The sequence below is a fragment of the Mesocricetus auratus genome, unplaced genomic scaffold (genome assembly GCF_017639785.1).
Source record: "Mesocricetus auratus isolate SY011 unplaced genomic scaffold, BCM_Maur_2.0 Super-Scaffold_100021, whole genome shotgun sequence".
In the NCBI taxonomy this organism is placed as follows: Eukaryota; Metazoa; Chordata; class Mammalia; order Rodentia; family Cricetidae; genus Mesocricetus; species Mesocricetus auratus.
In genome coordinates this window covers 28,474,851-28,502,603 of record NW_024429202.1, presented here as the reverse complement: position 1 = coordinate 28,502,603, position 27,753 = coordinate 28,474,851, and the positions used below count along the sequence as shown (strand labels likewise).

The 27,753-nt window shown below is 41.1% G+C and overlaps 1 protein-coding gene across 2 annotated transcripts in view; it reads left to right on the top strand.

The window, feature by feature from the left end:
• Uggt1 (UDP-glucose glycoprotein glucosyltransferase 1) overlaps positions 1–27,753 on the top strand; it is a 122,702-nt gene that overhangs the window by 79,274 nt on the left and 15,675 nt on the right. For both annotated transcript variants that reach the window (XM_040729666.1, XM_040729665.1), the window contains 15 exons: positions 123–254; positions 771–901; positions 2,499–2,594; positions 6,660–6,762; positions 7,953–8,032; positions 8,832–9,021; positions 10,868–11,026; positions 11,644–11,729; positions 13,564–13,648; positions 15,751–15,839; positions 16,346–16,447; positions 17,568–17,652; positions 18,764–18,946; positions 24,187–24,347; positions 25,757–25,871. In XM_040729666.1, the coding sequence (XP_040585600.1) occupies positions 123–254; positions 771–901; positions 2,499–2,594; positions 6,660–6,762; positions 7,953–8,032; positions 8,832–9,021; positions 10,868–11,026; positions 11,644–11,729; positions 13,564–13,648; positions 15,751–15,839; positions 16,346–16,447; positions 17,568–17,652; positions 18,764–18,946; positions 24,187–24,347; positions 25,757–25,871 (1,797 nt within the window). The remainder of the gene's footprint in view (positions 1–122; positions 255–770; positions 902–2,498; positions 2,595–6,659; positions 6,763–7,952; positions 8,033–8,831; positions 9,022–10,867; positions 11,027–11,643; positions 11,730–13,563; positions 13,649–15,750; positions 15,840–16,345; positions 16,448–17,567; positions 17,653–18,763; positions 18,947–24,186; positions 24,348–25,756; positions 25,872–27,753) is intronic.

Below are 27,753 nucleotides of genomic sequence, written 5' to 3'. Positions count from 1 at the left end.
GAATTAAGATGTTATAATGTTAATTATGAAATTTGGTTATTTTCACAAAAGCACTTTATATTTTATTCATTTTGTGGTTTGCTTAATAACAGTGACTTTCCTTAACAATGATTACTTCCTAGGGCATGGATGTCAGTCTTTTTAAAGAGGCCTTTGAGTCTTCCAAAATGGATCCCATTTTGTCTCATGCGCTGTACTGCAGGGATGTTCTGAAGCTGAAGAAGGGACAGAGAGTGGTGATCAGCAATGGAAGGGTGAGCACTTTCTGGGCTGTGAAGCTTGCCTTCCATAGGCCTTTAGCTGTCTCACTCCTTTGAAACGCACTGGAGCCGCCCCCCTGTTGGCTGGCAGGCTTCTGAGTGCTGGTGCAGAGAGCTCTGTCCTGTCTTTCCAAGACGGCGTGCTTCTGATGCAGCCCCTGTGGGCCCCTTTGTTCAAGTGTGTCTTGACAGTGAGGGGGTAGTGAGTGTGGGACGGTCGGGACAGAAGTTAGTACAGCTGCCTAGGAAATACCTGCCTAGGAAGTAGGCCTTACTGTTAGCTAACAACCAGCGCCAATGACACTGCTAGTTCATGTCAGTTTCTTAGAAAGTTAACACACGGCTCTACTGATGTGGAATCAGCAGGTAAACAGTAGCTGAGTTTCTTCAGGCTCTATTTTTTACTTTTCATTAATTTTAAGATGTTCTCCAGGGTTGGGGTTCCCAGGGCTAGCAGAGGTGTCACAGCCACTGGTGACCGCCAGCTTGGCTCTGCTCTTTACCTCACAGATCATTGGGCCGCTGGAGGAGAGTGAGCTCTTTAACCAAGACGATTTCCACCTCCTAGAAAATATCATCTTGAAAACATCTGGACAGAAAATAAAATCTCATATCCAACAGCTTCGCGTAGAAGAAGATGTGTAAGTTTTTATAATTAGTTAACTAGTTAAATAATAAGCAAAAATGTTTTTCTAACTAGATGCTAGATCATGTCACAGGATTTTTATTAATTTCGCCTCTTTGGTCAAAGTGAGGACTATATATTATCAAATATATTCCCGAGTCTATGGGTTTATTTCCAGTTTTACTGTAATAATGCAGGTTATCAGCTAAGTTTTTGAATGACTTCTCTCCATTTTGAGTCTGGAAAAGTTCAAACACAGGCAGGGACAGGTCTGCTTTCTACTGGACACATGTGTAGAGACTTTCGCTGGCTCTTTGGTCTCCTTCAGTTTCATTGTGTTGGGGAGGGAATGCATGCTGAATTCTAGTCTTTTCATCATTTTAAGTCCAGTTTTTTTATTTTCTTGTTTAATTGTGGGCATTCCTTTTATTCTAGATGTCAGTTCCCTATCACATCTGTGGTTTGAAAATATTTCCCTATTCCCTTGGTTGACCTTTTACCCTTTGAATAGTGCCATTTGATTCAGTTGGAGGATATAAAGACATTAAAGGTCTCTCTTTTCATTCATCTTTTTCATGTACTGTCACACCACATCTTTTAGTGATGTGCTGTCTTTGATAGCTGCCAAAGTAGCCCCTTTGTCATGTGATATAGATTTTTTTGTGTGTGTGGTGCTGTGGATGTTGGAACCTAGACCTTCATATATGCTAGGAAAGTTTTCTACCACTGAGCTACTTCCCCAGACTGAGAAAAAGTCCTTTTCGTCTGACTCAACGCTGAGGTTGAGGTAAAGTGTTTCTTCCTGCCTCCGTGGCTTTTGAGTGGTTTCCTTTGTGTGGCTTGTGAAGCACTTCCCTGAGGCAGCACTTTCAGTATCTCCAGGGTCACTGTGTTTTGGGGTAGTCCCCTGTTACAGTCATAGCTTTCAGAAACCTGGTTGTGCACTCTTTGATCTTGGTGCTTTGTATAAGAAGTATAAGAAGTTGCTTGTTGTTCTGTGTACCAGAAGTGTTCACAACTGATACTGGGAAGTTAAATAAATTGTTTATGATGCGATTAGTTCAAAGAGAAAAATGTGCAAACTTGGTTATAGTTGAAGTCTATCACAGCTTACTTGGGATGTCGTATTCAAGTCTAGCTTCTTTAAGTTCATGACATTTGTAGTTCAAGATCTCCTTTGGTTATAAGTCAGCTTAGAAGGGGTTAGCAAACCAGTAAGATGATTCAGTGAATAAGACAACCTCTGTTTGATTCCTGGGATCCATATGGTGGAAAGAGATAACCAACTCCTTGAGTTCTTCTCTGACACCCACAACATGTGAGAACACACACATGCACACAAACAAATAAATCTAAATAGAGGCGTGAACTCAGTACCAAAAGGTGTGATTCTAAGTTTTCATCACTTAGTGCAACATCGACCCATTTTGGTGTCTCTGAGGTTCTTTACTGTGTTAACATAAAATAAAATGAAGAAAAACCTCCATTTTACCTACCCCCTCTTTTAAACCACCTTGTTGACATTAACTCTGTGTTTGGGCTGATGGTGTTCAGCAATAATTAGAAAGTCTGCAGATAAAGTGATGCTAAGATGTCATAACTCCATCTTTTAGGGCAAGTGACTTGGTAATGAAGGTAGATTCTCTCCTGTCAGCACAACCCAAAGGAGAGGCACGGATCGACTACCAGTTCTTTGAAGACAAACACAGGTATGGAATTCATGTTGAATTTATGCACATTCCTGATATTAAACTCATAGGCTTTTTTTTTTGTCTCACATCCTTTGTTTCTCCATATAAGGTTTTAGAAACCTTAAATGTTATTAGAGAAATAAGAAGTTTAGTGTGTGGTTTTCTTTGTATGTTAGTGTTCACATATAAAATGAAATTTCATATGTAAAATTCAATTTCATTAAAGTTGGTATTTCTAAATAAATTTGAAATAATTCTGAATATATCCTTTCATTGAAAATAGCAATTAATGAAATAGGATAGCTATAATTGTCTAGTATTCAGGAGTAACCAGATTGCTTAAATACTAGTTAAATACTTGCCTCTTGTTTATTATTATTATTATTATTATTAAAAAACAATGTTTCTAATAAATAAAAATGCATTTAGGATATGAAGATGTCTCTGCCTTTTTATTCTTCAGTTTTTTATTTTGAAGTTTCAAACATGAATGAAGGTGCAGGACTTGCAAAGAATAACTATGTATTTGTAGCTGTATTTAGTTATTGGTGTGCCGTATTCGGTATTTCCCATCTGTGTGTGCAGTGTGCATATGTGTACTGTTATCTTTTTTTCTAGCATTTGAAAGTGTATTGCTGACATGATATAATATGTCTAAAGTGTTCAGTATGTGGAGACTTGGTCCACAGTACTGAGAAATGTGACCTTCATCCAGTAACGCTAATACTTAATCTCTGTTCAGATTTCTCTGATGTCCCAGACCACACATTGAAGTTATCCATAGCTCTTGAATCTCCTTTAATCTAAATGAGTTCTCTGCTCACCCCCACCCCCTTTTCCTTTTATGGCATTGACTTTTTAAAGAGCCTAGACAGATTGTCTTTGGAACCCCACGTGTGGGTTACTCCCTTAAGACCGGAGAACTCAAAACATCAGCTGTTAGTCTCCTCATTTAAAAGTTGTACTTTTATTATTTTTGATTATGTGTGCACCTGTGTGCAGGTGCCTGTGGAGACCTCAGGCTGTTGGATTCTTCCGGGGGTTCGCGGAACTATAGGTGGTTGTGAGAACTGGGAACCAATGTCAGATCCTTTTCAAAAGCAGTATGTATTCTTAACTGCTGAGCTCTCTCTCCAAGCCCATGTCTCCTCATTTATGACTGCTTCCTATCTTCGTCTTTCTCCCTCCTTACCCCTACTCCACTCTCTTATGTAGGGCCTGTGCATGCTAAGCACACGTGCCTCTAAGCTACGTCTTCAGCCTTCTTCTGATTTCTCATGTCACTTGTAGGCAGAGACCTCTGTGGCCCAGGATAACCCTTCAGGTAGTTTGCCACTCACAGCTGTGCACACGCTCCTCTTCTCTTCTCTGCACTGTGCTCTGAAAGAAAGAACTCGTTACTAGCACAGGAAACAGTGATTGATCTGCTGTCCCATCTACCTTTCGTAGCCAAGAGAGTAGGTCCTCAGTGTAGCCCAAGCCCTCTCTAAAGCATCCTTTTCTCTATGATCTCTGTGAGTTTTACGTAATTAAAATTGCTCTAGCTACAAATTCTGTTATGATACAATAGAAATTTTTATTGCTGTTGTGTGAGCCAAGTTTTTGATACATGTAAATCAAAATTTCTCATTCCTATTTTATTGAAAGGTTTTATCCATTCAGCTCATCATGTGGATTCTTTGTTTCTAACTTTTCAACATGCTGAAACTTGCTTTACTCAAATAAATTCCATTTAATTATTACATAAAAAGTTTTTTTTTTTTTTTTTTTTTTTTTGGTTTTTCGAGACAGGGTTTCCCTGTGGCTTTGGAGGCTGTCCTGGAACTCGCTCGGTAGACCAGGCTGGTCTCGAACTCACAGTGATCCGCCTGCCTCTGCCTCCCAAGTGCTGGGATTAAAGGCGTGCGCCACCAACGCCCGGCTAGTTATTTCTTTTTAAGGATTTATTTCTTTATTATGTATAGTGTTCTGCTTGCATGTATGCTTGCACTCCAGAAAAGGGCACCAGATCTCATTATGTGTGCTTGTGAGGCACCATGTGGTTGCTGGGAATTGAACTCAGGACTTCTGGAAGAGGAGCCATCTCTCCAGCCCTACTTATCATTTCTGCTACAAATAAAAATTACTGTGCACTCCAGGCATTGGTGGCGCACTACTTTAATCCCAACACTCGGGAGGCAGAGGCAGACGGATCTCTGTGAGTTCGAGGCCAGCCTGGGCTACAGAGTGAGTGCCAGGGTAGGCTCCAAAGCTACACAGAGAAACCCTGTCTCGAAAAACAAACAAAGATTGTGCAGGTGGGTGGTGGTGGTGGTGCATGCCTTTAATCCTAGCACTCAAGAGGCAGAGGCTGATAGCTCTCCCAGTTAGAGCCAGCCTGCTCTACAGGGTGAGTTCCAGAACAGACAGGGCTACACAGTGAAACCCTGTCTTGAAAGACAAACAGAAATTCCTACGCTATCAATTCTGTGTGCCCTTAGTGTGGGTCTGAGACCATCAGCAACAGGGTATTGTCCGGGAGCCTGCTGAGTGATCTTTGGCCCTACAGCAGACATGTTGTATCAGTACCTGCCTCTTAGCAAGATTCTCCAGTGATTCCGGTGAACATAATTTGGGAGGGCACAGTTTTCTTGAATATTTGCTCTATTCACCCAATGGGAATGTGTGATTTGGCTTCATTCTAGAGTTTTCTCTTAACAGTACATCAAGTACATCGTGTTAATTGGTTTGTATTGTGCCATTCTCATGTGACTGTTATTTCCTTGAGTTTTCTTGCCCCCTTTCCTTGTTATAGAACACAGGAGTGATTTTTAAAAATTAATTTAACTTTTTATTTTTAGAAACACTCTTATTTACATATCCATCCCCCCAGTCCCTCACCTTCCCATCCTCCCATGCTTCCCACTGACCCCCCAACCCACCCACCACCCACTCCCCAAGGATAGTGAGACCCTCCATGGGGGATCATCAAAGTCTATCACATCATTTGGGGGAGGGCCCAGGCCCTCCTTTCCATATCTGGGCTGCAATAGTATCCATAGAGAAAGGGCTCCCAAAGTCCATTTGTGGCCTAGGAATAAACCCCGGCTCCACTGTTAGAAGTTCCTTAGACTGCCTTGTCCTCCTAGCTGGTACCCACCTTCAGAGGGCTTGGTTCGGTCCAATGCTGGTTCCCCTGTTTTACGACTAGGGTCTGCATGCTCTCATTAGGTCAGGTCAACTGTTTCTGTGGGTATCTCCAGTTCCTTCTTGGTTCATTTGGTCATCTGTCTTCAACTAGATTCCGGTTAATTTAATTTTTTGTATATGGGTGATTTGTCCATGTGTAAACCTGTACACCCGTGTGCATGCATTGTCCATGGAGAGCAGAAAAAGATATTGGATCCTCTAGAACTGGAGTTAGGGATGGTTGTGAACACTCATGGGGGTGATTTTTCGAGAATAGCTACAGAAAAATAGTTGTCTTATATTGAAGTAATGGCTGCTTCCAAAGCATCTAACTTTTGAAATAACCACCAGCAGCAACTAAACCATTGCTATATGGTTTGCTGGTTGCATTCTGCTTTGTGTTGTACTGTTAGCACAGGCGGCAAATGTTCTTAACTGTAAAACTTTGATCAGATCTAACAAAGCAATAAATGATTTTATACAACTGGGTGGAGTCTTAGTCCTTTGAGAGTCACTGCTTTTTTCCTCTTTGCATTTTCATTTGTAAGAGCTTTTCTTGGGCATGCTGCTGCAGTGCTAATGGTGGAGAGAGGAGAGATCTCTTTAGATTAAGCTTATCTTTCCAGAACCAGGATTTGGCATGTTATTGTGCTCCTTAGCTCATAGTCCCACCCATCACAGGCCTCATACAAGGACAATCACAAGCCTCACCTAATTAGGTATAGCTCCTTCCACAGCTTTAGTCTCATAGTTGATCACCATTATAGCTTGTTAATTCTGATCTGCATATTTTTTGAAATGCTCAAAGGGCTGAAGAGTTGATACAACATACTGGTATCCCCATCTCCCCCCACCTCCAACTTTGTTTCCTCTTATCTCTATGCTAATGTTTTGTTCTTTTGATTTTTTTTTCAGTGCAATTAAACTGAAGCCCAATGAAGGAGACACATACTATGATGTGGTAGCTGTTGTTGACCCTGTCACAAGAGAAGCACAGAGGCTTGCCCCCTTGCTCTTGGTAGGGCTGCTGTGGAGGCAGTTATTATCTTTAATGAAGTAGTCATGGGCCCTATGATTTTCTGGGTACTTCCTTTGTCCCTGAGACATCTTCTAGAGGAGTTGGACAATATATTTTCATAAGTTTAATAGAGGCTCATTTTCCTTATTAATTGTATCATATCTTTTATATATATATGTATATATATATATAAGGTGCTATACTTTGATGTATGTTTAAAATGCTAGTAAATGCAACACCCTAACATTTCATTTAAGTGTATGTGTGTGTGTGTGTGTGTGTGTGTGTGTGTGTGTGTGTGTGTTTTGTGTACATGCATTCTAGGGCCTGAACATGGAGCCTTACATGTGCTATGTGCTATATGGGCACGCTGCCAAATGAAATATATCTCTAGCCCTAGCTGGGATTTTTTTAAGATAGTGTGATCGCCTACTCTTCTGTAGGTGTTAATACATATGTCTTTTCATGCTTTTTAATGTGAATTGAAGCAGTGAGCTGTTGTGTTTTCCTTTGTAGCTAAATATTCATCATTTATCTGCTGTTTCCTTGAAACTGAGTGTTAAACTTTGTGTGAGAAGTGATCTGCAATAGCTTTTATTAAAAATAAATTTTAAAAAACCCAAAAAAACCCATTCCTTAATTCAGTCAGTCAGTCTGTGTGTCTGTTTACGCACATCATGGTACATAACTAGCCATCAGAGGGCATTTTGAAAGAGTCCAGTTCTTGCTGACTTTGAAAGAGTAGTGCACACCTTTAATCCCAGTACTCAGGAGGCAGAGCCAGATGGATCTCTGTGAGTTTGAGGCCAGCTTGGTCTACAGAGAGTTCCAGGACAGACAAGACTATTACAGAGAGAAACTCTGCTCAACAAACAAACACCAGTCAATGCTTGCCTTCTGCCGTTTGGGTCTCAGCGTCAGACTTGGGCGGGAAGGCTTGGCAGCAAGCGCCTTGGCTTGCTGAGCCATCGCATCCCTCCCTGCCCCTTTTCGGGTCTGTGCCTGAGGTGTGTATGGTAGATTCCACATTGGAGCTTTGATTCTCACAACTCCTCCAGTGCAGATGTAATGACAGCTGTTATCTTTATCTGTCTTCTTGAGATGTTAATGTTTTATTTCCTAACTAGTTGTGAAATAATGTTTCTGAGGAGAAAAAGCTAAATATTTTGTCATCTGGTTTGCCTTTTTAGGTTTTGACTCAGTTGATAAACATGAATCTAAGAGTATTTATGAATTGCCAATCCAAACTTTCGGACATGCCTTTAAAAAGGTAAAATGCCATTTAAGGAACCTTTTTTGAGTGGTACCAAATCTAAAAGTTAATACAAAATGCTGACAAATCAGGTGGGCTGATAGGCGGATGTTGTTTGAATGGACATCTACTGACTGTTGAATTATGTCACATATTTGTTCTGGTTAGACACTCTGAGAACATAGTGTGGACTTGGAAGCATTTAGATGGCACTAATCCAAGCTACTTGCACATTGGCATCTCTCTTTAAAAGAACTGTAGCCATTGGTTGCCACATGTAAGAAGCTTACTGTACTCATTCTCATGTACCCTGGGGAAGTGGACAGGCTTGGTTGCAGGATGGCCATTTGTGGTAGGAGTGTCCCAATAATAGTGGTAGCTTAGCACATGCTCTGGCTGTGGGAAATGTCTTCCTGGATGAAGGACAGAGCTATAGTTTCTAAATGGATCCCAACAATTTTACAAAGGATGAGGAACCCCAACTTCACTATTAACTTTATATTAAAAAATGTTTAGTTATGACATACAATGTTTTCAGTGCTGACATGAGAGCACAAGCACCCTGGGCTCAGATTTTAAGAGAAAATGTGTTCTCCTTAAAGAGGAGAACCACACGTCTGAAGGGACGGTCTTCTGCATTCTTCCCTCTCTCTTTTGACTCTATGGCAGCCCTGGGAGGCTTCACTAGATCAAAGAATGGTTTTGCCTATTCATAGCCTGATCTGGAAGGATACTGTCCAAATCTAGTTTTTTTGTTAACTTGTGTGGACCCTTGTGATTGCATCCAGAAAGCCTAACACTCCTATTTTCATTTCAGCTTTTATCGTTATGTCTTAGAACCAGAGATCTCTTTCGCTGCAGACAACAGCTTTGCGAAGGGACCAATAGCCAAGTTTCTGGATATGCCACAGTCTCCCCTGTTCACTTTGAATTTGAACACGCCTGAGAGTTGGATGGTAGAATCTGTCAGAACACCGTATGATCTTGATAATATTTATCTAGAGGAGGTAAGATTATCATTGTTTCCGAATCCTGAGTCATGTATGGTCTGTTTATGATTCAGTGTCCCATCGTAAGTTTTGGCATGTGCACAGACTGGTGCTGCTGTCCTTGCTATCTCAGTTTAGTTGTCCCCGTAATCAGCAACGTGTCTGTATTAGTTACTTTTCTCGATGCTACATCCACGCGCATGACAGAAAGCCATGTGAGAGAGGAGCCATTCTTTTGACTCATAAGATGGAGTCCATCATGGTAGGGAAGATGTGGCAGGGGAAGTGGTTTGGTCTGTGGCACCAACCAGAGAAAAGAGAATTCAGGTGACTTCCTTCCTTCCTTCCTTCCTTCCTTCCTTCCTTCCTTCCTTCCTTCCTGCCTTCCTTCCTTCCTGCCTTCCTTCCTGCCTTCCTGCCTTCCTCTCTCTCTTCCTCCCTCCCTCCCTCCCTTCCTCCCTCCCTCCCTCCCTTCCTTCCTTCCTTCCTTCCTTCCTTCCTTCCTTCCTTCCTTCCTGCCTTCCTGCCTTCCTGCCTTCCTGCCTTCCTGCCTTCCTGCCTTCCTTCCTGCCTTCCTGCCTTCCTCTCTCTCCCTCCCTCCCTTCCTCCCTCCCTTCCTCCCTCCCTTCCTTCCTAACTTCCTTCCTTCCTAGCTTCCTTCCTTCCCTCCCTCCCTCCCTTCCTCTCTTCTTCCCTTCTTTGGTTCATGTATTTATTTGTTTGTTTATACAGTGTTCTGCCTGCTTGTATCCCTGCAGGCCAGAAGAGGGCACCAGATCTCATTACAGATGCTTGTGAGCCACCATGTGGTTTCTGGGAATTGAACTCAGGACCTCTGGGAGAACAGCACTGAACCATTTCTCTAGGCCCCCCTCCTCCTAACCCCTTTCCTTTCTTACTCATTTCAGGATCCCAGCCCATGAAACAGTGCTGCACATTTAGTGTGGGTCTTCCTTCTAAATTGAGCCTCTCTGCAAAGGCCCAGAAATATGCTTCCAAATCTAGTCAAATTGTCAGTGAAGAGTAATCCTCACAGAACTCATTAACACTGACCTGTTCTTCCTGCTGGCAGTCATTGACTTCCCGTTTCTCTGAGCCTTCCTAATCTGACATTGTGGCTGAGTAGTTATTCAGCAAGTGGTCTTTAGTAACTGACTTTTTTCACTTGACAAATGGTTTTCCGAGGTTCGTACATGTGATGATAACTATCCGTACTTTATTTTGATTGCCAGATAGTATTGCTTTATTTGGAAATAGTGTATGAACACTGGGTTGTTTCTATTGTTGGCTCTTAGGATGATGCTGTGGATATTGTATACGAGCTGTACCCATCTATTACCATAAGATGTAAATTCTTTTTCTTTATTTAGGGCTTTTCACAACAACTTGGAGAATCTTAGCCTCTCATCTATATTTTTGGAATGACTTTATTATCTTTTCTTGTTTCTCCAATCAAGTTTTTATGATTATAGTTATTAGCCACTATCTTAATCAAGATTCAGAACATTTTATTCCAAGAATCCCTTTGCTATCCCTTTGTAGATTACCTCCTACCCCCACCCCAATCAATGGATGATCTACTTTCCAAAACCATGTTTTTGCCTTTTCTTAAAGTCACAAAAGGTGTATTTTTTAATTTTTGTTTGTTTGGGTTTTTGATGGGATTTGTGCCATGTAGATGTCAGGGACAGCTGTAGACATCAGGTCACCTTCTAATGTGTAGAACCCAGGGATCAAGCTCAAGTCATCAGCCTCAGTAGCAAGTGCTTTTATCCACTCCACTCCTCCCCCCATCCCTACCCCTGCAGATTGCATTTTGAGTATGCATGTGTAATATTCATGTGGCTTAATTTTGACTTTTCAGGTGGACAGTGTAGTGACTGCTGAGTATGAGCTGGAATACCTGTTATTAGAAGGTCATTGCTATGACATCACCACAGGCCAGCCCCCTCGAGGACTACAGTTCACTTTAGGAACTTCAGCCAACCCAACAATTGTGGACACGATTGTGATGGCCAATTTGGTAAATAACCAGTTTATCAGATGCTTCAATCATGGTAATTTAGATACTAGAATTTATGACAGAACAGTTAACATTCTGAACTATGAAGTGAAGTGAAATAAGAATTAACCATGGACTACATGTAGTCATTGAAAAGTCAGTGGTTTGGTTAAGCTTGGGGATTCCATTTATATGCCAGTCAAACAACAAAACTCGCTGTAGAGCTCTGCTCGCTCTCTTTTCACTGTGAGCTCCCAGCACATTCCCCTGCCATACGTTTTCCTCAGTGGAGCATAGCAGCAGGCTTCTTGGCTTCACTGACTCTGTTCTTCTAGAGCTATTTGGTTTTTAGCTTGCTTGTTTGCTTTTGTTTTGTTTTTTGTTTGTTTTGCTTTACTTTTCCCTGATTTGTTAACTATCTTTTAATTTTTTTAAGTTATCACGGCAGCAAGACCCTGGGTTCAATACCCAGTATAACCCTCCCAGCCCCCACCCCCCAAAAGAAAGAAAGATGTGTAGGTAAATAGGTAGGTATACACACACATGATCTGATACTCAAAAGAAAAAGTGAATATCTGTCAGAAACAACAATTTGAAGTTTTAAAGGGAACTGAAATTTTACTTTGTTTGTGTCCTAGGGATATTTTCAGCTCAAAGCCAATCCGGGAGCCTGGATTCTCAGACTGAGGAAGGGGCGCTCTGATGATATTTATAGAATCTACAGGTAGGATTAAGTGGTATTGTTGCATTTTAAAAGAGACTCCACTTTAATTGGGTGTTATCTGGCCTTTCCTCAGACACCATGAATTTAATTTATAGTCATATGTAGCAAAACTAAGGTTTCCAGTATAGGAAGTGTGGGTAGATTTTTAGAGGTGAGTTGGATAACAAGAGGTATAAATAGTAGTTATAGTGAAGTTTGTTCTCCGCTGGTTCCCCTTTGTCAAAGCCGTATCAGAATGGAATAAGTCTTTCCCCGTGCTGTAGACAGCAGGCAGCAGCTTTGTGTACTTGGTGATATCTGACTTTTGGAAACTAAGTGGGGTTGGCCACGTTCAGTACATTGATGGAATCCTGAATACAACACGTGAGTTTGGACCATGAAATGTGACTGTCAGTCTTGATCCTTGGGCCGGGGTTATATAGATGTACTCCTAGAGCATACCGTCAGTGGTGGGAATTAACTTAAAATTTACTGCGTCCTTGAGCCAGGCAGTGGTGGCACACGCCTTTAATCTTAGCACTCAGGAGGCAGAGATAGCTAGATCTCTGTGTATTTGAAGACAGCCTGGTCTTCAAAGAGCGTTCCAGGACAGTCTCCAAAGCAATACAGAGAAACTCTGCCTGGAAAAAAACCAAAACAAAACAAAAAATTCACTGCGCCCACTAGTTACAGAACAACACCCAAACACCATTTTAAAAGTTGCAGTGTCCTATTCTGTTTAACACAATTTTAATTAGTCCTAAGTTCTCTGTCAGTTTATTTAGGGATGGTTTTCTTCAGAGTTTATTTTAACACAGGAAAGCAGTATGGATTAGTGTTTTTGGTTTTGATGCAGAAATTTTTCTTTCTTGCCCAGGCTTGAACTGGGTTCAAGTGAACCTTCTGCTTTAGTCTCCTGAGTAGCTGAAACTACAGGCATGTGCCGCCATACCAGCTAGGTACAGATTTCTTCTTCAGTACCTATGAGAGTTTTGTACTGTAAAATGTCCCATTGTAAATAGTAGGCTTTTCTCCGATGAAGTGATTTTCTGGGTAAGGTCTCACAAAATTATGTTTCTGAATTCTGTATGCCCTTGCCCGTCTTCCTCCTTGCCCAGGACTATGCTGCCATCCTTTTCCTGCTGCCTTGGGCTCCTAGCCTCCCGAGTGGACATTCCCTGACTCTGGCGCCTTCTGTACTTCAGCTTTCACCCTCCTTTTGTCTGTGAAATGACAGCAGACACAGTGACTTCTGATATTTGGTGACTGGAAAATATGATTAGTAGGAAAAGAGTTCTTAAAATTTTCTCTCTCTGCTCCTATACCTACAAACAGAGTTGGTTGTGCTGTGGACTTTCTACCAGAGACACACTTGCCTGGTTGGGTTGTCTCCCGACAGAAGGCAAGAGTGGATTACTGTTGTTTTTTCTCACACTGTAGTCCAGGCTGGCTTTTGATCTCTATGCTGCTTCCTACTGGGGTTACAGGTGTGAGTCACTGCATTCAGCCAAGAGTAGATTTCTTCACATAGCTGTTCCAATTAAAAAGTAGAAGTGACTCCAGCAATGAGCCTGAGTGCTCAGGCCTATGAACATACACAGATGTTGACAATCTTGACAATCTGTCATGTGCGCACTCTGTCTGAGAACCTGTCACTGTTTGCCTGCTAACCTGAAGGAGGATTCAGGAAGGAAGTCAGCTCACTTAGCCTAGAGATGGAGATTTCCATGAACACTTCTTTGTCCCATAAAGGTGCTTCTTGTAGGAACTGTTGGACAAACACAGCAGTTGTCTGGGTATTTACTGCGTTCGGGGAATAGTGATTTGTATTCTCTGTCTTGCTTTCCTCTCTAAGCCACGATGGCACAGATTCTCCTCCTGATGCAAATGATGTTGTTGTCAACCTCAATAACTTCAAAAGCAAGATCATCAAAGTGAAGGTAAGTTTGCTCTGTCTTGGGAGCCACTTGTTTATAGTTGATAAATAGCCCTCATTCAGTCACTGTCAGAAAAATATAGACAGCCATCCTTCCTGTGGCAAGATTTAGTGATCACAGTCAGCCACCGTCTATAAAGATACTGACACCTGTGTGACTGTCTCCAGGATAGCATGTTTACATTAGTGTATTAAAATATTGTTTTAATGTTCCATTTTACTGTTAGCTATTGTTGTGATTAAGCTTTGTCATAAATAGTATGAACAAAGCTATAGTATATATTCAGGGATCTTCACTGTCTGGGATTTCATGGATCCATTAGGGGCTTGGAATGTTTCCCAGCAAATAAAGGGGGACAAACTACATTTTGAAGTCAGTCTGGTATTCCATTTGAGGGTTTGTCATTGTTTTAGGGATGCTGCTTAAGGAAAATGTCTTTGTGAAGACAAACTTCGTGTTTTCTTTAACCAAGAGATTGTGATCTCAGAGAGCACTGCCAGTTCCATTTCTCACAAAATGTTCTCAGAGACTTTGTCCCTGCCCCCTGTTCCTTTTCAGACAGGGTCCCACTGGATAGCCCTGAATGGCCTTGGATTTGCTGTGTACACCAGGCTGGCCTTGAACTCACTGATATATCTGACTGCCTCCCAAGTGCTAGGGATAAAGGCATCTACCATCTTGCCTGGGCCAGCTTTTCCAGCTTTTAAAAGTTTTATTTGTTTTTATATATGTAAATGTGTTTGTATGACTGTATGCTACACATGTAGAAGCACCCAAGCCAGAAGAGAACATTGATATCATTTGGAACTGGAATTATAGATAACTGTGAGTTACCCAGTGTGGGTGCTGAGAACCAAACTCGGGTCCTCTGTAAGAGAAGTATGTTCTCGAACCTCTGAGCCATCTCTCTAGCCCTGCCTTTGACATTTTTATACCCACAATTCATAGTGTTATTTGAAGATGGAGTTTCTGTCCTACCTGGTCTTGCAGCTGTTTAGTCCCAAGTAAACACACATAGGCTTATATTAGTTATAAACTGGTTGGTTGATGGCTTAGACTTCTTACTGGCTAGAACTCTCTTAATTATTAACCTATAACTATTAATCTATGCATTTATATATGACCTTATCTTACTGGAGAATGCCTGGGCATCCTACATTCCCAGTAGGGACATGGTGTCTCTCCCTGGCAGCTTCTCTCCATATCTTCTCCCCAGAATTCTCCTTGTTTGGTAGCCCCACCTATACTTCCTGCCTGGCTACTGGCCAATCAGTGTTTTATTCATCAAGCAATAAGAGAAATGTATATTCAGAAGGACATCCCCCATCAGTTATTGATTGTTTTATTCTCATAAGACTGGGAAATTCCAGCGACAACTCAAGATTATAGTTTTTATAGGAACGGTGGTACACATCTGTAATCCCAGTTAGAGGCAGGATGATCAAGAATTTACTATTATCCTGCACTGCATAGTGAATTTGAGGCCACTGTGGGTGACATGAGACCCTGTCTCCAAAAACAAATACAAAATACAACAGTGGTGATTTTATTTACTGTCTTTTGTTGCTATCTCTCCTCAACATTTTAAAGTTCTTTGTCTTGAGGTAAAATGATTGTAGGATAAGTAACTGTTGTACATGGTTAAAACCTAAAGTCAGCCATTCCATGGCTGAACAGAGAGAAGGCTGCTGTAGAGAATCCATTGTGGTAATGAGTCCTGAGAATGGGCTTTGACCCAACACGCCTCTCTCAACAGTTCCTGAAGGCCAAATTCTTCCCCAGAAGTTGTTAGCTAGAAGAAATAGTCTTTTGGGTTTACTCACTCTGCATTTCTGTGCAGCTGAATTTGGTCTTTGGCTCATTGTATGAACTGAGCTTGACTACCATTTAATTCAAAGAGATTGCTAGCTCCTTCCTGCAGGCTTTAACATGGACACTCTGATGCACCTACTTCCATTGGACACTGAGAGTCTGGGTGGGGTTTTAGTATAGGAGAATTGGTTGGTTGGTTCCTGTTGACAATACTCCATATGCATCCAGTGTAAGTCACGTTTGTGCCTATCAGACCTACTAAGAGAAATAAGATCTGTCATATACAATTGCAGGTTCAGAAGAAAGCAGACATGGTTAATGAAGACTTGTTGAGTGATGGAACAAATGAGAACGAATCCGGATTTTGGGACTCATTCAAATGGTAAATTGGTATAATAAAAAGGGTTAACATTTTGAAGGAAAAACTGACCAATGCGTGTCATGCATCCTTTTGAGTATGGTAATTTGGGGGGGCTTCTGACCTGCTTCATGTAGCTAATTGTCCCCTTTTGATTGGAGTGGAGGAATGTTTGCCATGTGATTAAGAAAGGGGAAGTGTTCTCCCACATAGCTTGCTTCTGCTGTGCACTTTTCACTCTGACTCCTGGGAGAGGCAATGGTCATTGTTCTCCCATGGGACAGATTGCGTTCTTTGGAGCAGCTTGTGTTGCATTTATTGTGAAATGATATGGTGCCTTGTGATGAGCATCCTTATTACCTTGTAAGATGGCCTTGTTCCTGTGCTCCCTCCCACCATCTTTGTATGTTGCTTCTACCACATCTTACCCGTAGAGCAGGGAGATGAAGACGCTGTCTCTTTCCTCTCCTGAAAGGTTGTGTCTACCCAGCGGATTGTAAGTGGTTCTGATTTTAATTCTGTTGTTACAGGGGCTTTTCAGGACAGAAGACTGAGGAAGTGAAGCAAGAAAAAGACGACATAATCAATATTTTCTCTGTTGCATCTGGTCATCTCTATGAAAGATTTCTTCGGTTAGTCTTTATCATTTGTATGTGAATGATTTGTTGTAGTACTATTTTGTGAGAAAGGTTTGCTTGCTGTACTATGTGAATCTTAGGACTGTGGATTGCTTGCCACATACAGTTCCATTTGTTTTGATCTAGTTCACTCCGTGAAGTTAGTGTCTGTGTGGATATTACAAGGCTGTAGGCCTTCAGTATCCTATGCACACCTTATAGACAATTGTTGATCCCTTGACCATAAATATTGCTTCAACCAGAAACTAGGGAATTGACATAGACTAGACCGTAACTGTGTAACACTTGGTCATCTTCTACAGACCCACATGCCTTGAGAGCCAGATCTTAGTTCTGTGTGAGAACACCCTTGCTTGAAAAACTGAGACCATAATGGAAGGGGTTTGCCTCGGTCATGCAGCTAAAAGCAGAACAGGCATCACTTGAAACTGTCGATATGGTTACCAGAGGGGAAGGGTCTCAGGATGAGTTTGTCACTGTGTCTGGGAGCTCAGTGTTGAAGACACATTTCTTGAAGGTCATTGTCCCAATTTCAGAGCTGTTTTTCCTTTTAGTTTTCATTAAAAGCTGGCATAGGAAATAAAAATAGTATCAGCTGGGTAACTTCTAGTTCTTCTTTTTCCAGCAGATAGCTAAATAAAATAACAGCAGAGGTGATAACTGAATTGCATTTCTCGGCCTGGGAACCTGAGCCTGTGCCCTCTGGTTTCCCTCCCCATGTCCTTCTCTTCTTTCTCTCAAGGCTCTGTGTCCAGGCTGACAGAGACTGTGCACGTACCTGCTGTTTGCTCAGTTCTGGATATTGCTGTGTCTGAGCACAGGGGTCTGGAGAATGCTGTAATCATGACTGCAACCTCCAGTTCATGAGCTGGCTCAGTTAAGCACATAGCATAATTAGTATTTGTCTTGGTCTGTTTGGAACATGCTCAGAGGGAAAGCCTTGTCTCTCTCATTCAGTGACATCTTTATAGTATAGTGTGTCACTCTCTCACAGGTGAAGGTCTCTTTGCCTAATTGAATCACGAGTTAGCTCTGCTGCAGCCTTGTGATTTTTTTTTCTGCTTAATGTTGGATTAAAAAGCATTGGAAAATCATTATCTGTTTTGTTTGGCAGCATAATGATGCTCTCAGTACTGAAGAATACCAAAACTCCTGTGAAGTTCTGGTTCTTGAAGAATTATTTGTCCCCCACATTCAAGGTTTGTGCATGGGGAAAAGGAAACCCTTGCTGAGGGAATGTTTGCACTGTAACATACTCTTTTCTACTTTTGTTTTATCTGTACCTTTAATTGGGATACCCTAATGCCATTGTCTTTTTTTTTTTTTTTTTTCTGAGACAGGGTTTCTCTGTATTGTTTTGGAGACTGTCCTGGAACTCACTTTGTAGACCAGGCTGGCCTCAACTCACAGAGATCCGCCTGCCTCTGCTTCCCGAGTGCTGGGATTAAAGGCGTGCACCACCATCGCCTGGCTGCCATTGTCTATTTTTATATTGGCGTTTTTTTCTTCCAGGTTTCTTTATTTGGGGTAATAGTTTTTATAAAACCAAACCCAAAATTGTGACCTGTTTGAAGCTGGATAATATAGGAGGAGAGTCTTTATCTTTTCTAAGAGACAGTGTTTTAGCAAAATAACAGCCTTTTCCTTGGAAGCATTAGTTTAAGAAGCACAGTGATGGTGTTTTGAGAATGATTAATTTTCTCATTTGTAAGGTATGGAAGGCATACTTCCTCTGTGTCAAAGGAAAACCACACTTGAGCGTTCTCCTGTTTAACTTGCATTGGCCTGGACTGATTTTCTTGCATCTTACTTTTTTCCCCTGTGGTATTCAAAAATTAACTGAATATTTAGTGGTGACTCATCTTGGATGAGTAGTAACTTTGGATCTACTGAGGGTACTAGTGCCTGGGGCACAGAAGACTTGCTTGTTAATGTCAGGAAATTGAAGAGTTTGACTCTGTCATGCAATACCCTGGGTTAGACTTAGCCTTGAGAAGGTCTTACTATCAAGCTCAAAAGTGTTTTGCTAAAATCAAATTTAGATAAATGAACACAGAGCTTATGTGTCTTAAACACCCACACGTAGAGTTATAAATCATGTGGTGACTAGAAGTCATCAAGAAATGGGGATTGAATCAGAGTTTATATGTGCTTTTATGTGAGTCAAGTGAATTAAGATCAAAGTTCTTACTAGACTTTGTTTTAGTGGAAATGTTTTAGTTATACTGTTTTAATGGTGGTTAGCTTACATTAAGGAATCAATTTTCTTAACTCCAATGAATGATTATTGTTCCCTTTGTCTAAAAATAGGAGTTTATACCTTACATGGCCAGAAAATACAACTTCCAATATGAGCTTGTTCAGTACAAATGGCCGAGGTGGCTTCATCAGCAGACAGAGAAGCAGCGGATTATCTGGGGCTACAAGATCCTCTTCCTGGATGTGCTTTTCCCACTGGTGGTTGACAAGTTCCTGTTTGTAGACGCCGATCAGGTGAGCTCTGAAAGCCAGGTGTTGGTGGTCTATGTTAAATAGGTCAGGTTTCCTTTTCCTTTTAAAACACTGTTTTCAGATATGAAAAAGTACCTGTTTATTTTGCATTAGTATTTCAGAAATATGAAAAGACATCACTTAAATGCTATCACTTTAAAATTTAAGTTCCATCAGCTCATCTCTCTTTAAATTTTTTTCTATCATGCATGTATACAATAAAATGTGGTTATGTGATCATATATACCCTCTGTAAATAACTCACTGTGTCCTGTTAGTGCAGCCCATTGGTACATGGGTATAGTTTGGGAAATCTGTCAGTAGCCATATCCTAAAAAAGAATGATTCTCTCTTCTTGGCATTTACTCCCTGCCAGTAATGCCTCAGTAAGGGGTAGAGCCTACATATTATCTACCCCATCCATCTGCATTTTGACTGGCGTGAGCTTGTATAGGTCTTGTGCTGGTAGCTACTATGAGTTTATGAGTTTGATAACCATGCCCTGTCCAGACAGCATTTCACAGCACTCTTCCCTATCCTCAGTCTCTTCTATCATTTGTATCTCATCTTCCCCAGTGTTCACTAAGCCTTGGGAGATAGCGAAGTTGAGATAGATATTCTGTCTGATTGCATTGAGCAATCAGTCTCTTATTGTCATCACTTTGACCAGTTATACATTTCTCTGCTGCCCACTGCACAAAGAAGCTTCTCTGACAGGGCAGGTGCAGTACTAAGTATGGGTTTTAACATGAACATTTACAAGTTACCCTGAGAGCATCACTGTTCAGGAAAATGACAATGGCAGGTTCTGCTCTGAGACCTATGACTTCCCCAATTCTGAATTTTGGCCATGATTACAATACTAGGTATGACATTCCCTCCTGTGGAGCAAGCCTCAAATCTGGTCACAAAGCCGTTAGTTATCCTGTGACAGCTGTGCCACTATTTCTCTAGTGGCAAAAAGTTTTCTCCTGCCACATTCACTTCACAGTTGCTTTTGTTGTATGGAAGCTTTTCACTTTCTGAGAGCCATTTGTTGATTAAATACTTTATTTTCTGTGCTATTGGAGTCTTGTTCAGAAAACCCTTCCCTGTGCCTAAAAGTTGAAGTGTGCTCCCTACATTTTGTCTAGCAACTTCAGAGTATTGGGTCTTATGTTGAGGTTCTTGACCAGTTGGGGTTTAGTTTGTGCAGAGAGAGAGAGATAAGCTTCTAGTTTCATATTGCATTCCAGTTTTCCCAATACCATTTGTTGAAGATGTTGTTTTTTCTCTAATGTGCATTTTTTTATACTTTTGTCCAAAATCTGAAGTTGTACGGACTTTCCTCTGGGTCCTCAGTTCTAGTCCATCCGTGTACCTGCTTTTGCGCCAGTACCATGGTGTTTTTATTACTGTATAACCTGAAATCAGATGTAGTGATGCCTCCTGCACTGTTCTGTTTGGTTAGGATTGCTTTGGCTATCCTTGGTCTTTTGTGCCTCTGTATAAATTAGCTTGGATGGTTTTTAAAACCATGAGGCATGGACTTGGAATTTTTGTTAGAATTGCACTTGAGTATGTTGAATCGTCTATCTTCCTCAGTTTCTTTCTTTACCATCTAAAGATTTTTGTTGTAAAGGTCTCTTGCTTACTTGGTTAGGTTTAGTCCCAGATGGTTTTTGTTGTTACTATGTTTGTTTGTTTGTTTGTGACTGTGATCTCCCTGGTTTCTTTTTCTATCTGCTATTGTAATATAGGAAGGTAACTGATTTTTTTTTTAATGTTGATTTTGTATTCTACCACTTTGCAGAAAGTATATATCAGTTCAAAGTCTTTCTTGGAATCTTTAGCATCTGTTATTTATAAAATACTGTCTTCAAAAAGGGATACTGTGACTTCTTTTTCTATTTGTATTTCTTTTATTTCATTCTCTTGTCAAATTGTTCAAGCCAAGCCTTCAAGTACTGTATTAAATAGAAATTGTTCCTTGTCTTGTTCCTAATCTTAGGGAGAATGATTTGAGTTTTTGTCCATTTAGTATGATACTGGCTTCAGTTTGGTTCTATATATAGTTTCTATTATATTAAGGTATGAGCCCACCATCCCTAGACTCTCCTTGATTTTTATCATGAAGGGATCTTGGATTTTTATCAGTGACTTTTTCTGTGCTGATTGAGAGAAACATGATTTCTGTACTCTAGTTGATTATTATGATGAAATTTATTTATTGATTTACATGTATTGAACCACTCCTACATTCACTGAAATAAAGCCAACTTGGCCACATGAATGATATTTTTAATGTAATCTTGAATTCTGTAAGGATTTTATTACAGAATTTCTGTATCTATGTTTAAGGAGCTGTTATTACAGAATTTTACAGCTATGTCTAAGGAGATTGGCCTGTGATTTTCTTTTTGTTGTTGTATATTGTCTTTATCTGATTTTAGTGTCAGGGTAATACTGGCTTCATAAAAAGAGCTCAAAAGGCTTCTTTTCTATTTTCTGGAACAACTTAAATAGTATTGGTATTAGTTCTACAGAAAATCCACTGGAACCTGAGTTACAGGCAGTTGTGAGCTGCTATGTGAGAGCCAGGACTCAAACCTGGGTCCTGCAGATGGATATCTAGTGCTCTTAATCACTAAGCTCTCTCTGTCCCACTATCCTTCAATTTTAGTACATAGTTTTACTGGGTATAGTAGTCTTTGCTGGCAGTTGTGTTCTTTTAGACCTTGGGCTACATCTCTTCTTTTGACTTAAAGTGTTTCTGTTGAATAACCAGGCCCTGTTATGATGGTTCTGTCTTTATAGATGATGTGACCTTTCTCTCTTGAAGCTTTGAGTAACCTTTCTTTTTGTTTTTAGTATTTTAGCTATAATATGTTGGGAATTTCTTTTCTGGTCCTGTCTAATTTGGAATTTTGTAGGCTTCTTGTACCTTGCTGGGCATCTTTTTCTCTAGATTTGGGTAATTTTCTTCTATGATTTTATAAAAAATATTGTTTATGCTTTTGGTATAGTATCCTGCTTCTTCTGTGCCTATATTAAAGAAGATTTGGTCTTTTGGTCTTTCCTTGGTGTCCCAGATCTCTCTTATTGTACCCCTCCCTTCCCCCAACCGTTCATCATTGACCTTTACAGCATGATTTGATTCCTGTCTCGTCTTTCTGTCCTGATACTCTGTTTTCCACGTGACCCATTCTGTTTGTGAACTTTTAATTTGGCTAACTGAATTTTTCATTTCCAGCATCATTTCAGTTTGATTCTTCTTCAGCAATTCTTCCCCCTTCCCTCTTACCCTCTCCCAATTCAATTTTCATGTCTTGGGTTGACTCCCTTATCTCATTCAGCTCTTTTTGTTTTCTTCTCAATTAAGTTGTTGGGACAGAATTATAATTATTCTTTTAAATTCTTTGGCTATAAATTCTCCCAAGCCATCTTCATTAGAAACCATAGCATTGGGATTAGTAATCTTTGAAGAAAACTATATCTTGATTTTGTTTTTGTTTCTGTCCTGGAACTTGCACATCTGGAGTTAGTTTACCAGTTGAGATTTTCTTTCTTTTCTATTTTTTTGTTTTTAAAATTCAAATCACCTTTTATTTTCTTTCAGTGGTGGTGTTTGTAGTGTTTAGGGGAGGACTACACTGTTGGGTTGCAGTGCTGTTTTATGGGACTAGTGCGCAGGGACAGGGTCTCTATCTCAGGTCTTCCTCTGTCCTGGGGTCAGGTATGGTCCTATGTGAGTGTGGGCACGCTGCTTGGTTCTGCAGCTTTCTCTGAGAGCTGTGAAACTTCCCAGAGTAAAATCTAGTTCCAGTTGTGGGTCCCCAGCTTCCACTGAAGCCACTGCAAGATTGTGGTTCTGGTTTGGTGTCAGTCCAGTCCCTACCCTGGGACTGCAGCTTCTTGTGAAGCTGTTTGGAGGCGTGAAGTTTGCCTACTCACCAATAGGCCTCGCCTAAGTTCAGGATTGCCCCTGAGTCTTTAGCTTCAAAGCACATCTCATTTTAATCTTGTCTATTGTATGTGCAGTCCTATATCTTACTTAATTCATTTATCACAATACCAAGAATTAAGAAAATAAATGCCCAGTTATCTGTCCAAACGTTAGATACTTTACTATTTGTTCATTCCTTGATTTTGAAACAGAGCCTTTCTCTGTTGTCGCAATTGTTCTTCTGTCTCTGCCTCTCAAATACTGGAACTGCAGGCCTTGCTACCACATCTGGCTGAGAGAGGTCTAATCGCCATGGGTGATAAATGAAGTTCAGGGAAAATGCTTGGTTCTTCTAACAAAGGATGCTGCAGATACTTCTCTGGCATACCTTCTCCACGGTGATACTGATCTTTCTAACAATTTCAGCTTTCTCCTCACTGCTAAACTCTCCTTTTGTTATCCTTCTCATCCTCTGTTTTCCTGCTCGCTAGATGTCTGACCCAAAGCAGGCAACTTACTAACCATGCCACAGCCTGAAAATAAGAGTCTTGAAATTCCCTGTGTTAAATGACTCGGTTCATTACTTTTGAATCCAGCCTGACTCAGATTTTACTCCCGTCTGAAGTCTCGTCAGCACCGTCATGACTGTCTCCATGTCTCTGACCTTCTGGTCGTAGGCTCCCACCAGGGCGGCCCTGGCAGCTCTGTTCACAGCACTGTAGTCTTCTCTAGCCTGCACCTGCAAACCTTCCCACGTGCTTCCACAAGCCAGCTTGAAAGGCCTGCAAGCCACTAGTCAGGTTCCGTCCTCCAGTGTGTGCTCACTCTCGGTTCTCTGTATTAGAGCTTGTCTCATCGCTCTGACCAAACACCTAACACAAGTCGCTCAAGGGAGGAGGGCTTTGCTTTGGCTTCAGTCTCAGGGGCTGCAGTCTGTTGTGGCAGGGGTGGGGGGATGATGATAATGTCTGATGTGGCTGTTTGTCCCTATGACAACAGGCCCAGGGTAGAATGGAAGCTTGAGTAAGGCCAGGCTAGGAACTTCAAAGACCTGCCCCTAGAGACTTTTACTAGCCAGATCTAACCTCCAAAATAGCACCACCCACCAGCTGGGGACCAACTGCTCAAAACATGAGTCTGTGGGGATCATTTCAGATTGAAGAGTAACAATGAAGGAATCCAGGTTGTATTCTAGAGCCTGGGCTGTTACTCACCCAGTTGCCCTTCCTGCTGCCTTGTGTAATGTAGTCTACTTTAAGGAATGCCTTAGAGTTATCTGTATGCTGGTTAACAAGTATTTTGACTTTCTTTACTGCAGATTGTACGGACAGATCTGAAGGAGTTAAGGGATTTCAATCTGGATGGTGCTCCTTACGGTTATACTCCTTTCTGTGATAGCAGAAGAGAAATGGATGGTTACCGGTTCTGGAAGTCAGGGTACTGGGCCAGTCATTTGGCTGGACGCAAATATCATATCAGGTATCGAAACGGCACTCCCTATAATGCTCTCTGAGTTTTCTTTTCCTACCTTTGTGAATTGAGTCAGTGAATAGATACTATATTAGTATGACCTAAAGAGAAAAATTCTTCAATCTGTCTTTTTTATCCATCCCCCCCTCAACAGATAACCCCTCTTATTTATAGTCTATCCTTCCAGAGTTTAATTCTCTCAGAAACAACTATGAATGTATATCTTTTTTTAATTCAAAATATACTCTCCTCTTTACACTATGTTGTAGTTTGAGCTTCTTAAAAGTGTCATGCTAGCTGGGCGTGGTGGTACATGCCTTTAATCCCAGCACTTGGGAGGTAGAAGTATTCAGATCTCTGTGTGTTTGAGCCCAGCATGGTCTACATAGTGAGTTCACACAGTGAGTTCCAGGACAGCCAGAGCTACAAAGTGAGACCCTGTCTCAAAACAAAACAAAACAAAAAAACCCACCTCTAACAATCAGCATTTATTCATTCCTAGTGGATACTCCATGTCTTCTGGAAGAAGTGTAATTTGGAAGATCTGAAGGCTAGGGCACGTACAAGAAATAATACAGGGCTGGAGAGATGGCTTAGAAATTAAGAGTGCTGGCTGCTCTTCCACTGTACCAAGATTCAATTCCCGGCACCCGCATGTGGCTCACCCCTGCCTGTAACTCAAGTTTCAAGGCGTCTGATGCCTTTGGCCTGTGTAGGCGCTTCATGCATGTGATGCATAGACAGAGATGCAGGGAAAACACCCCTACATATAGCAAGTAAAATTTAAAAGACAAGACTTACTTATTTTATGTCTTTTGCCTGCATGAAGGCCAGAAGATGTCAGATCCCCTGAAACTGGAGTTGCAGGCAGTTGTGAGCCCCTATGTGAATGCTGGGAACCAAACCCTGGTCCTCTGGGAGAGGAGCCAATACTTTTTACTCTGATTCAAGTCTCCAGCTCCCTAAATACATCCTTTAAAAAAAAAAAGAATGCATAGAGAGATGAATGATGAAGTACAGTGATTTCAGTTTTATACTTTGTTTCCTGGCCTGAAAGATTGTAACACTGCCCCCACCCCCATTTAAGAGATCACCAGGATAGCTCTGGCAAAAGGTTATTTATCAGTTTCAGTGATTTTTATTACTAAATCTTCTGAGTTAGCTAGAAATCTTGCCTCATTAACTAATTTCCTTATAAGACAACAAAATAAAAAGCTGGTCAGAGTGAGCTGTTGCAGCAGAGTGTGGCCTGCAGGGTGTGGTCCTCTCTGAAGGATGCACACTCTGCCACAATCCTCCAGTCCACCCTCTAATGACACTTGCAGCATCTGGCTCATGACCTTTTCCATTATTCAGTTTGGTTTGTTGTTGGCATAAATCTGTGGTTTGGCTGTTACAAGTGTCTCTTCTTGTTACAGTGCACTGTATGTCGTGGATCTGAAGAAATTTAGGAAAATAGCTGCTGGTGACAGACTCAGGGGACAGTACCAAGGTCTGAGTCAAGATCCCAACAGTCTTTCAAATCTTGATCAAGTAAGTGACTGTGGACAGTTTCATATACAGTCATGCCACTGTGTGTCAGCAAATGAAGTAGTATTTGTGTCTCTATTCTCTCAGAATCGAACAGCAGTTTCTTCATGGAAAGTGTGTGTGTGTGTTGTGATTTATATCTGATCTTAAGAGGACTGAGACTGTCAAATGACTCACAATTTACATAGTATAGTATTAAAGTTTCCTAACCCTGACTCCCCTCCCCATGTCAGAAACTTTCAGGAAGATTTCAGGAAGCTGAATAACATTTCCAAATAGCCAGCATTTTCAGAAGTAAAATTACACGTTTGGGTTTGCATTTATGTATTTACCTATTTATTTATTTGTGTGTTGGGTGTTTTACCTGCATGTGTGTCTATGCACAATGTGTGCAGTGTGCCCAGGGTCCAGAAGAGGGAGTCTGACCCCCTGGAACTGGGGTAACAGACAGTTGTTAGGTGCCATGCTGGGTCCTGTGGAAGGGCAGCCAGTGCTCTTACCCGCTGAGCCTTCTCTCCAGCCCCAAAATTGTAGGTTTAGGTATTTTTAGTAATTACTGTCAGTCTTTTTCCTTCCTTCCTTCCTTCCTTCCTTCCTTCCTTCCTTCCTTCCTTCCTTCCTTCCTTCCTTCTGTCCTTCCTTCCTTATTTATTGTTTATGTATTTATTTATTTATTTGTTGCTGTTTTGAGACTAGGTATCACTTGCCTTGTAGACAAGACTGGTCTTGATCCACCCGTCTTTCTTAAAAATTTTTAGTTGTTTATTGTGATATAGTACACTCCTTTAATCCCAGCACTCCGGAGGCAGAGGTAGGTGGATCTCTGAGTTCAAGGCCAGCCTGGTCTACAGAGCTACTTCCAGGACAGCTAGGGCTGTTACACAGGGAAACCTTGTCTCAAAAAAACAAAAAAGAGCTGGGCATTGGTGGTGCACGCCTTTAATCCCAGCACTCGGGAGGCAGAAGCAGGCTGATCTCTGTGAGTTCGAGGCCAGCCTGGTCTACAGAGCGAGTTCCAGGACAGCCTCCAAAACAATACAGAGAAGCCCTGTCTCGAAAAACAAAAAAACAAAACAAAACAAAAAAAAAAAAAACCAAGCCAAAAAGGAAAGGGTGTGTGTGTGTGTGTGTGTGTGTGTGTGTGTGTGTGTGTGTGTGTGTGTGTGTGTGTGTATGTGTGTGTTGGTAAAATTAATATCAAGGAGTCACTACAAAGCAAAACCCATATCTAGAAGCTCACTCAGGAGTACATCATTATGGCCATCATACTGCTACCCTTCACTCTGACTCTGACTGGAGTCAGTAGTCCACTTGCTTCTCTGCAGACTCAGTCCTGAGCCCGTGGTCCTGCCTATGCTGCCTATGCAGTGCGCTTCTGTTTTGTCTCTTGTCCATTCTGTCTTGGAGATGTGTTCCTTCCACTCGTGTGCTGTTGTTTTTTCTTAATTTATGACAGTCAGTTTGAATAAACGCTAGCTAATTTCAGTAGTGTATATATAAAAACCGACTCCATTTCCCTACTCCTTTGTACTGTTACCAGTTTGTGTTTTTATTCATTATATACTCCCATACAAATTTATAAGTTCTTTCTGCATTGTCTAATTTTAAATCAGATACATAGATATTTTCTTTATATTTACTCATGGACTCTGTTAACTCATGTGGATTTCAGTTACTGTCTAGGGTCCTTTCATTTTAGCCTGAAGAATTCCCTTTAAAGTTTTCTTTCAGTTTTGATGAATAATTCTGCTATATATAAAAGCCCTATGGGACACATTATTTTCTTTCCAGCACTTGAACATCTTTTCCCATAGTCTTTTGTCCTCCAGGGTTTCTGATGATAAATTATCATTTAACTTCAGTGACGATCTTTTGTATATGACAT